Source organism: Panthera onca, chromosome C1, assembly GCF_046562875.1.
Source record: "Panthera onca isolate mPanOnc1 chromosome C1, mPanOnc1 haplotype 2, whole genome shotgun sequence".
In the NCBI taxonomy this organism is placed as follows: domain Eukaryota; kingdom Metazoa; phylum Chordata; class Mammalia; order Carnivora; family Felidae; genus Panthera; species Panthera onca.
The window spans coordinates 97,562,822-97,576,135 of NC_138346.1; the positions used below are offsets into that span (position 1 = coordinate 97,562,822).

Below are 13,314 nucleotides of genomic sequence, written 5' to 3' on the forward strand. Positions count from 1 at the left end.
TTTAATCTTACATGGTTTGTCTTGTTGTCTAATTAATTTGTATTGTTATTTTTGTAAATTTTATATAACGAACCATCATAAGCCAGTTCCAATTATAGAAATTAAGAGAATGAACTCTGCACTCATACTACCTGGGATACTGTTTATGTGACATTAGACAAGATTTTTAGCTTCTGTACCTCAATTTCTTACCTATAAAATGGGAATGATGATGTCCTTACTATGGGTGATGATGAGCGTTTCAAAGAATAATATACGTGAAAGACATACCTGATGCTAAACACAGCTCAGAAAATGTCTACAGCTACTGATGGGAGTGACCCAAATTATGGGCTAAACACTTAGGCAGAAATAAACAACTCACCTTGCAAAAGAGACCAATTCCCTCTCTTCACTTGAGAAGCAAACGGAATGTGGAAGTCTGGACTTAGAAGGACACATATCTGAGAAAGAATCCTGGCTCTACTTCTTACTGGAATATAAACTTTTGACTTTGGAGCCCTTCCTTAGATTTGGTTACCTGAATTGATTCATCCCTAAAAGTTAAGATAGTAACTTCTTCCACATTTAGCGTGAGGATCCATGAGGTAGAGATTCAGGGCAGAGACTTCATACAGAGCCTTCGTACCCCACAGGGCAGGAAGTGATTCATTTCTTCCTAAGAAATGGTGTGTTCGACTCCAGTGGCCACCACCATAATTTCCAATAGGCCTGGTAAAAATAGCAGGCCAGGTCCCCCCCCTACCCCCGACCCCTGCCTAATTTCTTTAGTTCTATGAAATCAGAGGGAAAATTTGTCCCCCTACATGTAAAAAGCAAAAGCTTCAGCAATCCAGGAAACTTCTCAAAAATAAAGCTTGATTAAAAATGTAAAATGCAGTGCAGATAATTTTACAAAACAGCAGGGGCAATTGGCAAGCACTTATTAAAGTACCTGTTAAAGTAATTAGTGATAAAAATGGAAGTTTCACCGCACTTCTGTATCTCTTAGATCCCAGAATAGGCTCAGGCTGTGCTGAATCATTTCCTGTCTCAGATCAGAGTCAGGGAAGAACACAAAAGGAAAGCTTCAGAGAGTCTTGAGATTATTCACAGGCAAGCAAGTGTGAATCACTCTTCGGAACTGGCTCCCCACCTGCCCACAGGTGGCCTGCTGTGGAACCCCTAACCCTACACTCCCAACATTCTGCCACTTCGCTGTTACATATTAAATATTTCTGAATCTTTTTTGTTGTTGTTTTCTATAAAGAGACCAAGAGGTTTGGAAGCTTGAGAGTGAGAACTAAGCCCCTGTTGTGTGAACATTTATTACACAGAACGTTATCTTACTCATATGTAACTGTGTTACCAGGCTGACCCCCATCCCTCCCCACTTCTGCCTCGTATCACCCTTACTCTACCATGATCTCTTTTGCATATTCTGCCTTAAGAATTCTTGTTTTGTTTTTTTTTTTTTTTTGTCTCATCTCTGTGGGCTCTTCATTGATATTGAGTGGGCTCCACTAATGAGCTTCCTTGAGTCTGTTCATAGTTCATAGTCGAGACTCTGTACACAGTAGATGCTTCATAAATGCTTCTTGTTGAACTAATTAGAGTGGAGGTTCCCAAGGGCAAGGTCTGCTGTTTTCATCTCCATTCATCTTCCTGCTGGTTCTCACCCTGTGGGTCCTCGGGGCACTGTTAATGGAGTTTCAGAGGACAGGACAGATTTGAGATACTCCAGTCATCAGTTTAAGCTGCAGAAGTGCCCAAATGAACTTCCTAGTCACCAAACCCAAATGCTCCCTTAGGCAGCCACCAGATAATCAGGTTGTCATGGTAGCAGAGACCCTTAAAGAAGGTTTTGAATATAGTTCTGGAATAATTGTTTCAAAAGTATTTTATAACCTTCGATCCCAGAGAAGTAGAAAAGAGGATGTAGGACCATGTCATTTACAGAGGCATCCAGAGTGAAACAGAATGTACCCAGGGCATCTAAAGATTTATATTCAGGGCAAGTCTAGAAGTTGTTGGGAAAAATATAATTGCAGCAAGAACTGTTGTATATGGTTAAAAAAAAAGAGAGAGAGATAAAATTTCAGACTCTGAAGTGAGATCAAATCTTGGTGAAAGTGTTTTTTAAAAAGCTTCCAGGAGAACATTTGAAAACCATACTCTGTCGCATCAGCAAGGTGGCTGAATGCAGATATTATGTTTTATCTTTGTATCCAAAAATGGAAATAATGGCATAATTAATTAAACATCAGCTCTTATCCAAAAAGATTTTGTCCTAGGCTCAAATTTTTGTGAATCTAAGAAATCATTTATACTCAGTTATATAATATACAGTTATGTCATATTCTGTTTTATAATAAATTCTTAATGAAATGGAATGAAACCTGTAACATGTGAACCAGGGGTCTGCTCTCCTGATGGTATCTGGAAGGGCTGATGAAAAATCACATTTCCTGAATATGGCAAAAATATTAAGTCTAAGTATGTGCATAAAGTAAAACTTTGTTTTTTGGTTGTTTTGGTTTGGTTTTTGTTTTTTTTTTTTGTTTTTGTTTTTTGTTTTGGGTTTTTTTGGATAATAATCTGGTGAGTAAAGCTTCCAAGGAGAAATTATCTTAATCAGTCTCCACACTATTGATAGTTCTTTGAACTTCCTTCCGGAGCTTACACATACCTATGAAAATTGCCTTGTTATCCAACAGGAGGAACAAAGCTTCTTCACCTGGTTATGTCTAGCTCAGAGCCATATTTAGAACACGTCTTTTAAACATACCAAATCCACCACTTGTGTTTTCTGCCCCTGTAACAGAGGCTATCCAGAAAGGTGGTGAAATTGCAGGAAATCGTCTGAAGTTAGGAGTATCAAAAGACGCTCAGAGGCTTTCATAATAGTGCACTCCAGACTTGCTTCCCTTGTGGTGGGATTAAAGGAGATGAAACAGGAGCCCCAGGGCCAACCTGGGGCTGAGTTGAGGGAGCAGGAGTGGGGCTCGAGGAAGCTTTCTGGAGGCTGTGAGTTGAGATGAGCTCTTCAAAGTGGAGTCAGGGTGATCAGCAAACAAAGCTGGAGCTGAAAAAGCAATGAGTTCTTCCACTCGAGAAATCAGCCCGGGATCCAGGCCACTAGATTTGCAAGTGAGGGTGATCCCTTAAAAAAGTCCAAGTTCAAACGAGCAGCCAGCCAAGAGAGTGGGAGCAGCAGTGCGCAGCAAAGGAGCAGGCAGGAAGAGGGGAGGAGGACGCCCTGATATCCCATCTCGTGGGCCAGATGCTGAACAGTTAAAGATGCCAATGGTGAGGGGGCAGATTTTGAAAAATTCTTGCATCTTTCTTCTAAATATCCTGCCATGCACTTTTGAGAGTAGAAGATACCTTCAAATGGGTGGAGCATATTGTGAACAGAATTCAGGGAAATGTCACTAAAGAAGGTTTAGCAGTAGTTCGTATGGCAATTAACAGACCTTTTCACTTGATAAATAAAACAGGAATTCAGGAATTGTGGGCACAGGAGCCATCCCCTTTATTTATTTATTTTTTTTAATATATGAAACTTATTGTCAAATTGGTTTCCATACAACACCCAGTGCTCATCCCAAAAGGTGCCCTCCTCAATACCCATCACCCACCCTCCCCTCCCTCCCACCCCCCATCAACCCTCAGTTTGTTCTCAGTTTTTAACAGTCTCTTATGCTTTGAAGCCATCCCCTTTAACTGAGAGACTTTTTTCACAGAGAGAAAAAAGCAACTCTGGAGAGAATATACAACAGGCCTGAGGTAGAATTCTGGATATCCACACAATAGTATCTACCAAGGTCAAGTAAATCAAGGGTATTGAGGCAAATCATGTTAAAAACACTAATTCACTTCTACCTCTGCTGCTGAGCCTAAATTACTCATGTTGGTAGAACCCATTAATCATATGTACACCATATCCACTCCCATAACTTCTCTTTTTCACAATATTTGGATTTTCATAGAGGGGAGAATAAATTGTATGAGTGATTATAAGCCTAGAATAATTCTCTCACCGAATCAGACTAAAGGAAGAAAAGCCCTTTCCTCTTTACATCTTACACTGAGTTAATAACTTCTGAGATCTTGGCATGAAAAAACCCACACGTTCCTTTTCACACGTTAGGAAGTACATTGATGGACACAGAACCTGCTCTATCACCCTGCTCCACTTGATGTTTCCAGCCTGGTTTCCCACGCTGCCCAAACTTCTCAGATAAAGATATACTTTTTACCCTCACCTTGTGCCACTAAATGAGGATTCAGTGCTTTCCTGACCTCAGAAATCAGCGGCCTTACAGTGAAGACCTCATTTCCATCCTCAGCAAAAACCCAGAGGCAGAATTCTATTAAATGCACAGTCTTCACTGAGCGCCGGAGAACTGCAACTCCGTGAGTGAGGAGAGAAACAGGAAAAGGGAAACTGGTCCCCTAGCCCAGCTCTGAAGGCCCAAGTGCACCGCCACGTCCAGTCTCCACTACCATCGTTAACTGGCGAGCTGCCAAATCAGTATCTGCTGCTCTGAAGGGGCCACTCTGCCCTCATCCCACCAGATACAGAGCAGCTGGCCCTGGGCACAGTCTGTCAAAGGGAACGTTTCTCTGCTTTGAATTACAGATTCAGAACCATGCAGAGAACATACTGTGGGCAGACCCAAGACAGGGTCATCCACCAAATATCAGTGACCTGGTGTGGTTCTGGCACTAGCCGCCCCAGCATCACCAGGCCCCCCAGAGCTGAGCTTGGTATTTTATACTGGCATGAGGGAGTGTTCTGACTATGGATTGCAATACACTTTAGCACATCACATAAATCCCCACCCCTGTCTCTACATAGTGACAGAAAGCACGCCTTTTCCCTGTGAAGCTGAAAGTCCTCAGGGGGAGAAGTCCCCTTGGCCTGCTGACCTAACCCTATATACACGTGTGACTATGTATGTGTTGTATGTGTAGTGTGTATGTGTGTATGTGAATCTGTGTTTGTTGACTGACTGATGGAGTGGCTATCCTGTATGTTACAGAGTGCTTATCTCAGAGGAGGACTATCTCAGCCAGGCTAACATTAATCATGATAGCAAACCCCCAAGTGAATAATGGCTCAAACCCAGTACACATTTATTTCTTCCTCATTGAAAGTCCAAAAAGTTATCTCTGGTCCCTAGGTGGTACCCTTTCAGTCGGCAATTCAGGAACACAAATTCTTCTCCCTGGTAGCTCCATCTTTAACACATGTTTACAAGATTGCTATGCTCAGTTGGCTGCATCAAACCAGTGGAGGGGAAAGAGCCTAGCACACCACACACCAAAGGTATTCCTGGGCCAGGAACAACATCACTTTGGTTCACACTCCACAGACTAGAACTAACTATGTCACATGGCCACACCTCACTGCAAAGGAGGCTGGGAAATGCCATCTAACTATGTGCCCAGAGAAAAGAGGAAATCCATTCCATGACACTTAGCCAGTCCCTGCCACAGGGACAAAGCAGAAATACAGGGCTGGACCTGCATTCTCATAGAGCTGATCACCCTGTTAGGAAAATAGACCCTACATACAGGAGCCATTCAGCCATCATGGCCCTCAGGTTCAGGGCCAAAATGGGCCAGGGGTATCATCTGGCTAAGTGTGGAATCCAGTATGGGCTACTGATGACAGACAACCTTACAGGTAGGGTTTTAATGCAATCCTGAGGTATGAGCAGGTTTTTAGGTGGGTGGGAAGGAGCACGGAAGGTGTGCCATGAGAAGATAGACAAAAGCATCAGCTCAGAAGTGAGAGGGACTGGATAATACCAGTCTGGAAGGAAGGGAGGGGTAGACTGTCTCCATCAAAGGGAGCATTTGAGCAAACAGATCTCACTGACCTCTGGTTTGGAAATGTGTGAGGCTGGGAATCTGTATTTCTAACACCAAGTGGAATCTAAGTTACTGAGATAATATAAGAGGTGATGTGAGGTCAATTTTAAACCTCTACTGAATAATCTTGCTACCTCTCATGTCTAAAACATTTAAAAACTCACGTCTCAATCCAAGATTCCTCTCGATTTTCAGGTTAAAAATTATAAGTTTGAATTATTTCAGGTGAGAGATTTTATCCAGATGGACATTAGCCGTGAACGTGAACTATAGATAGGTATGTGCTGAGAATTTTCCCTCTAACTAAGCAGGGAGACTTCTTTCAAGAGGTCACAGTATTCTCCTGTCAGTTATACTCTTTCTGACAATAACTTTAATTGAATTCCCCATACCTATATTCTACCTACTTTGCACCAAGATCTTTATTTATGTATTTTTAATATTTATTGATCTTTGAGGGAGAGATAGAATGCGAACAGGGGAGGGGCAGAGAGAGAGGGAGACACAGAAACTGAAGCAGGCTCCAGGCTCTGAGCTGTCATCATAGAGCCCGATGTGGGGCTCAAACTCACGAACCGCAGGATTATGACCCGAGCTAAAGTTGGATGCTTAACTGACTGAACCACCCAGGTGTTCCACGCCAAGATCGTTACTAAGCACAGATAACATCACAGTACCAGTTTGAAAAGTGATGTGCTAATTCTCTTGTACACCCTGTATGTGTGTGTCCATGAGAATATGTTCACTAGGGTATTATATATACCTATACATATGTGAAAATATAAGCCTTTCATAAAAATTCTTCTTATAAGAAATGTAACAACAAAAAATAAATGTAATATATATGGACTTTTGAGCTTTCTTGGTTATTTAAGGCAAATTGTGTGAAAAGATGATATTTACCCACCATTTTCTTGCCTACTGCCTTAACACAGAAATAGATTTTGTTTCCCAAGTCAATTTGTATTTGCATATGTGGAACTTTGCCTTACATGTGTGGAAACTCTAACAACAGAGGATCCATGTGTACCTTAGCATTTAAGAAATTACCTACCAACAACTCTCAGTTTTGACCAGTAATTGGTGTAAGGCTGTGTGAATTTCCGCACACTGTCCTGTCTGTTTTTGTTCCTAACCATGGCAACACCTCTCCCTACTTGTGGGGTAGGTTAAGTAGCCACTTCCATCCCTCCATACCCAGCAAGGAATCAGAGACAGAGATGCAGTTACATTCCCAAGATCTGGTAAAACTCTTAGACAGAGCTGGAACTCAGATCACCTGGCCCCTTGTCCTAGGACCTGCCCCCTCTCCCACACCATGTTACTAATTTCAATTGAGGGGAAGTGAACATTTGGATATAAACTGCTAAAATATAACATCATTTAGGAGGATGCATTTATACATACATAGATTCACACAGAAAGCAAAGGATGACATCACATATTTGATAAGGAGTGAAGAGCAACCATGAACCAAATTACATCAGATAGCTAACCTAGATGGACTCTTCCCCAATATCACATGATATACCACTCAAAATCATCATTTCTTTTCTTGAATGTCATTTCCTATAACTTGGGCTGTTTGCATATTGATAAATGGATCCTTATGTCTCAAAACATTATCATTCTTTTGGCAGTCTCTCAATCTTTAAAATGTATATGTGGGTAGAAAAAATACAAAGACATCTTTTTCTTTATAGACTATAACAAGCATCAGTTGGGTACTTGCTACTTACTATTACACACTGTGATAGGTCCCGGGGATTAAATGACTATTGCCCCCAGCTGACTCAGTTTCTAGAGGGAGCTCAAGCTAAGGATTCTAAAAATTGCACAGAAACAACATCCTGACTCTAGTGACCTATTGATGTCTTAGCTCTTTTGAAAAAGTTAGAATTTTCAAAATAACAGGCAGCTAGTTTAAAATTTATGCCCTTTTTGGTCAAAGGAGCCCCACAAACACAGATTGAGGAAAGCACAATTATTGGTCTAAAGCAAACAGTGGGGGTGCCTGGGTGGCTCAGTCAGTTAAGCATCTGACTTTGGCTCAGGTCATGATCTAATGGTTCATGAGTTCAAGCTCCACATCGGGCTCTGTGCTGACAACTCTGAGCCTGGAGCCTACTTCAGATTCTGTGTCTCCGTCTCTCTCTCTGCCCCTCCCCCACTTGTGCTATCTCTCTCTAAAAAATAAGTAAACATTAAAAAATATGGCGGGGGGGTGGGGGGTTGGCGGGTGGCGCCTGGCTGGCTAGGTTGGTAGAGCATGCGATTCTTGATCTCAGGGTCGTGAGTTCAATCCCCACTATGGGGGTAGAGATAGAGTTTAGGGGCACCTGGGTGGCTCAGTCAGTTAAGCATCCGACTTTGGCTCAGGTCAAGATCTCACAGTTTGTAAGTTTGAGCCCCGCATCAGGCTCTGTGCTGACAGCTCAGAGCCTGGAGCCCACTTTGGATTATATGTCTTCCTCTCTCTCTCCCTCGCTCAAAAATAAATAAACATTTTTAAAAAACTTATTTTTTTTTTTGATTTGAAGAAAATAGTGATTTAGAGCTTCACTGGGAAGGAGGACAATGATCTATAATAGAAATATGCCCTCCTGCTGAGGGATGCAGCACAGTTCTACCTCAGTGCTCATCCTCCAGCAGGTGCTGAAGGCATGTTCGTTGAGTGGCCAACTAACCACACACATAGGGGCTGTCATGCAAGTTCAGTCCGAGGGGAGTCAAATGGAGAACGTAGTGAATGTGCCTCATTTTAGTGGAGTTTAGGGTTCCTGCTGACAATGGCACATCTGCAAGAACAGAGTGACCGGTGGGGCCACCCCTGTACTCTAAGATGATCCTAACACTAATTAGTGACACAGAAGCTCAGACATTTCCTGGATCAACATCTGTATGCAGCAAGGCCTTTCCAGGGAGAAAAAGTAATTGAAAAACTTTTCAGAGGTGAGGGAGGCACGCCTAGCCACATTATTTACTTACTCAATTCGATTTTTTAGTGTCTGAAGTCACAAAAGCTGTAACCAAGACAAACCAGACTACAAGTACCATTTTAAAATGTCATCAGCCTTGCAGAAACATTAGACATAAATCATGAGTTTTATTGTATTTGCAATTAAACAGATCAAATTTAATGTCCACAGAAAAGCCTTAGTAATTAGTATAAAGATTAATATAGTGAAATGTCCCTGGTTTAGCAGGCCTCCCAAGCAAAGCTGAAATAAAGAATTGAGTATATAATCAAATAGCATGTGAATATTAATGCGCAAAATCCTCCACGTCCCCAGCTCCCAGATGCAATTATTTTCTATTCACATTAATTGTTCCTAACAGATGACATTAATGACTTTGAGTTAAAATGTATCCAAGGGAAGATTTGACAAGATCAATGCTGTTTAGAAATAAGGTCACTTTTATAATTATTTGCTCAGATTTTAACCACTATTCAACATAATAAGGTTAACATGGTGATTGTTTTCTAATGTGAATATCGAAAGTTATTTTTCATACTAGCCAGTAAGTGTATTGGATGATTCACATTTTTCCTCCTACTTATTTTTTCCTACTAATACTTTCCAGCACAACTGACAGACAGTGAGAGTGTGATTACTATTTATAAGCTATAGTTTTCACATACATACATATGGCTTGCTCATAAACTAGAATAAATGTTTTGGGTTAGGACATGTATTATCTAATCTAGAAATGTCAACTCTTTTGAGATTTAGCTGGCCAAGGCAGGATTTGGAAACAAACAATTAAATCACCACGGTGCAACATTTCTGCTTTTTACCTAGAAACTTCACTCACGCATCTTAGATCTTTCATCTGGAGATTTGCTCTCAGACGTGGAAAGAAGCCGAAGTCTGACGCAGTCACGAACTGATGTTGAGATTCACGTGAGTTTCCCTCTTGCCTTCAGAATGCTTGTTCAGGTTATTTTCCTTCCATCAAATATGATGTCACAAGTGAACCATAAAGCGCATCCTTGAAGCATTGTCAGGCAGATAAAAATACCTTCCTTTCTTGTGTTCTCTGAAATTCAATATTATGTCCCCCAGCTGATAGAGTAAGCAGAAAGTGTCACTCTTGGCAAAAATATCATAAATCTTGACTTTGTCCCCAAGATACCTTTTTGGGTATTGATTACATCTCAAAGTCTCTGAGAAATGGTCAAGGAGCTTTTTATTAAAGCCCATGTCCTATATTATTCATCCTACTTTTATGATATATTATGTATGAACTTTTAAAAATTCATGGGCTGTACATTTTTTTTTAGCTAGGGTTAGCTTTGTGCTTATTTGGCAAAACTTTAACCAGCATGGCTTTTAACTCTCATTGACATAAAGAAAGTAACTTGAAAAATACAAGAGCCAAATAAATATGTAATGAAAAATGTTAGGCTTAAAACAGTGACAGATGAACATTTGTGGATAATTGGCTTTTGATTTTGTTGTATAACTTTATCAATGTAGATAGGATATTCTATATCAAAGGTAAATATTCTCAATTTAGATTGGAATTAAATTTCAGTGGAATGCTGTCACTTTAAACATTCATGAAGACATTAATGCCTTCCAATCTATAATATGGCCTTAAGGTCAGGAATTTTTTAAGTGTGCAATTTATATCCAAGAAACTCTTGCCTTCGTTCCCTCTGTCTCTCTCCTTTTTTTTCATCCATTTTTGTTTTTTAAAATATAATTTATTGTCAAATGGGCTTCCATGTAACACCCAGTGCTCATCCCAACAAGTGCCCTCCTCAATGCCCATCACCCACTTTCCCCTCTCCCCAACCCACCATCAACCCTCAGTTTGTTCTCAGTATCCAAGAGTCTCTTATGGTTTGCCTCCCTGCCTCTCTGTAACATTTTTTTTCCCTTCCCCTCCCCCATGGTCTTCTGTTAAGTTTATCAAGATCCACATATGAGTGAAAACATATGGTATCTGTCTTTCTCTGCCTGATTTATTTCACTTAGCATAATACCCTCCAGTTCCATCCATGTTGCTGCAAATGACTAGATTACATTCTTTCTCATTGCCAAATAGTATTCCATTGTATATATAAACGACATCTTCTTTATCCTTTCATCAGTTGATGGACATTTAGGCTCTTTCCATAATTTGGCTATTGTTGAAAGCACTGCTATAAACATTGGGGTAAAAGTGCCCCTATGCAGCAGCATTCCTGTATCCCTTGGGTAAATTCCTAGCAGTGCTATTTCTGGGTAATAGGGTAGTTCTATTTTTAATTATTTGAGGAACCTCCACACTGTTTTCCAGAGTGGCCGCACCAGTTTGCATTCCCACCAACAGTGCAAGAGGGATCCATTTCTTCACATCCTCTGTAGCATCATAGTCTCCTGATTTGTTCATTTTAGCCACTCTGACCAGCATGAGATGATATCTCAGTGTGGTTTTGATTTGTATTTCCCTGATGATGAGTGACATTGAGTATATTTTCATGTGTCTGTTGGCCATCTGGATATCTGCTTTGGAAAAGTGTCTATTCATGTCTTCCGCCTATTTCTTCACTGGATTTTTTTTCAGGTGTGGAGTTTTGGTAAATTATTTTAGACTTTGGATACTAGCCCTTTATCTGATATGTCATTTGCAAATATCTTTTCCCATTCTATCAGTTGCCTTTTAGTTTTGTTGATTGTTTCCTTTACAGCACTGAAGGCTTTTATCTTGATAAGATCCCAATAGTTCATTTTTGCTTTTAATTTCCTTGCCTTTGGAGATGTGTCGACTAAGAAATTCCTGCAGCTGAGGTAAAAGAGTTTTTTTTCCTGTTTCTCCTCTAGGGTTTTGATGGTTTCCTGTCTCACATTCAGGTCCTTCATCCATTTTGAGTTTATTTTTGTGTATGGTGTAAGAAAGTGGTCCAGTTTCATTCTTCTGCATGTTGCTGTCCAGTTCTCCCAGCACCATTTGTTAAAGAGACTGTCTTTTTTTCCATTGGCTATTCTTTCCTGCTTTGTCAAAGATTAGTTGGCCATACTTTTGTGGGTCCAATTGTGGAGTCTCTATTCTATCCCATTGGTCTATATGTCTGTTTTTGTGCCAATAGCATGCTGTCTTGATGATTACAGCTTTGGAGTAGAAGCTAAAGTCTGGGATTGTGATGCCTCCTGCTTTGGTCTTCTTCTTTAATATTACTTTGGCTATTCGGGGTCTTTTGTGGTTCCATACAAATTTTAGGATTGTTCTAGCTTTGAGAAGAATGCTGGTGCAATTTTGATTGGGATTGGATTGAATGTGTAGGTAGCTTTGGGTAGTATTGACATTTTAACACAATATTTATTCTTCCAATCCATGAGCATGGAATGTTTTTCCATTTCTTTGTGTCTTCTTCAGTTTCTTTCATAAGATTTCTATGGTTTTCAACATACAGATCTTTTACATCTTTGGTTAGGTTTATTCCTAGTATTTTATGGTTTTTGGTGCAATTGCGAATGAGATCAGTTTCTTTATTTCTCTTTCTGCTGCTTCATTATTGGCGTATAAAAATGCAACTGATTTCTGTACATTGATTTTATACCCTGCGACTATGCTGAATTCATGTATCAGTGCTAGCAGACTTTTGGTGGAGTCTGTCAGGTTTTTCTGTGTAGAGTATCATGTCATCTGTGAAAAGTAAAAGTTTGACTTCTTCTTTGCCAATTTGATGCCTTTTATTTCATTTTGTTGTCTGATTGCTGATGCTAGGACTTCCAACACTATGTTAAACAACAATGGTGAGAGTGGACATCCCTGTTGTGTTCCTGATCTCAGAGGGAAAGCTATCAGTTTTTCCCCATTGAGGATGATATTATCTGTGAGCTTTTCATAAATGGCTTTTAGGATGTTTAAGTATGTTCCTTCTATCCCGACTTTCTTGAGGGTTTTTATTTAGAAAGGATGCTGTATTTTGTCAAATGTGCATTATTGACAGGTTCATATGGTTCTTTTCTTTTATTAGTGTGATGTATCACATTGATTGATTTGTGAATATTGAACCAACCCTGCAGCCCAGGAATGAATCCCACTTGATCATGGTGAATAATTCTTTTTATATGCTGTTGAATTCAATTTGCTAGTATCTTGTTGAGAAATTTTGCATCCACATTCATTAGGGATATTAGCCTGTAGTCTTTTGTGTTGCTGGGTATCTGTTTGGTTTTAGAATCAAAGTAATGCTGGCTTTATAGAATGAGTCTGGAAATTTTCCTTCCATGTCTATATTTTTGGGACAGCTTGAGAAGGATTGATATTAACTCTGCTTTAAATGTCTGGTAGAATTCCCCAGGGAAGCCATGTGGTCCAAGACTCTTATTTGTTGGGAGATTTTTGATAACTGATTCAGCTTCTTTACTAAGTATGGGTCTGTTTAAATTTTCTATTTCTTCCCGTTTGAGTTTTGGTAGTGTGTGGGTGTCTAGCAATTTGTCCATTTCTTCAAGG

At 40.1% G+C, this 13,314-nt stretch overlaps 1 protein-coding gene across 5 annotated transcripts in view; it reads left to right on the plus strand.

The window, feature by feature from the left end:
• NCKAP5 (NCK associated protein 5) overlaps positions 1-13,314 on the plus strand; it is a 968,925-nt gene that overhangs the window by 833,852 nt on the left and 121,759 nt on the right. For all 5 annotated transcript variants that reach the window (XM_060622495.3, XM_060622496.3, XM_060622500.3 and 2 more), the window contains one exon: positions 9,666-9,767. In XM_060622495.3, the coding sequence (XP_060478478.1) occupies positions 9,666-9,767 (102 nt within the window). The remainder of the gene's footprint in view (positions 1-9,665; positions 9,768-13,314) is intronic.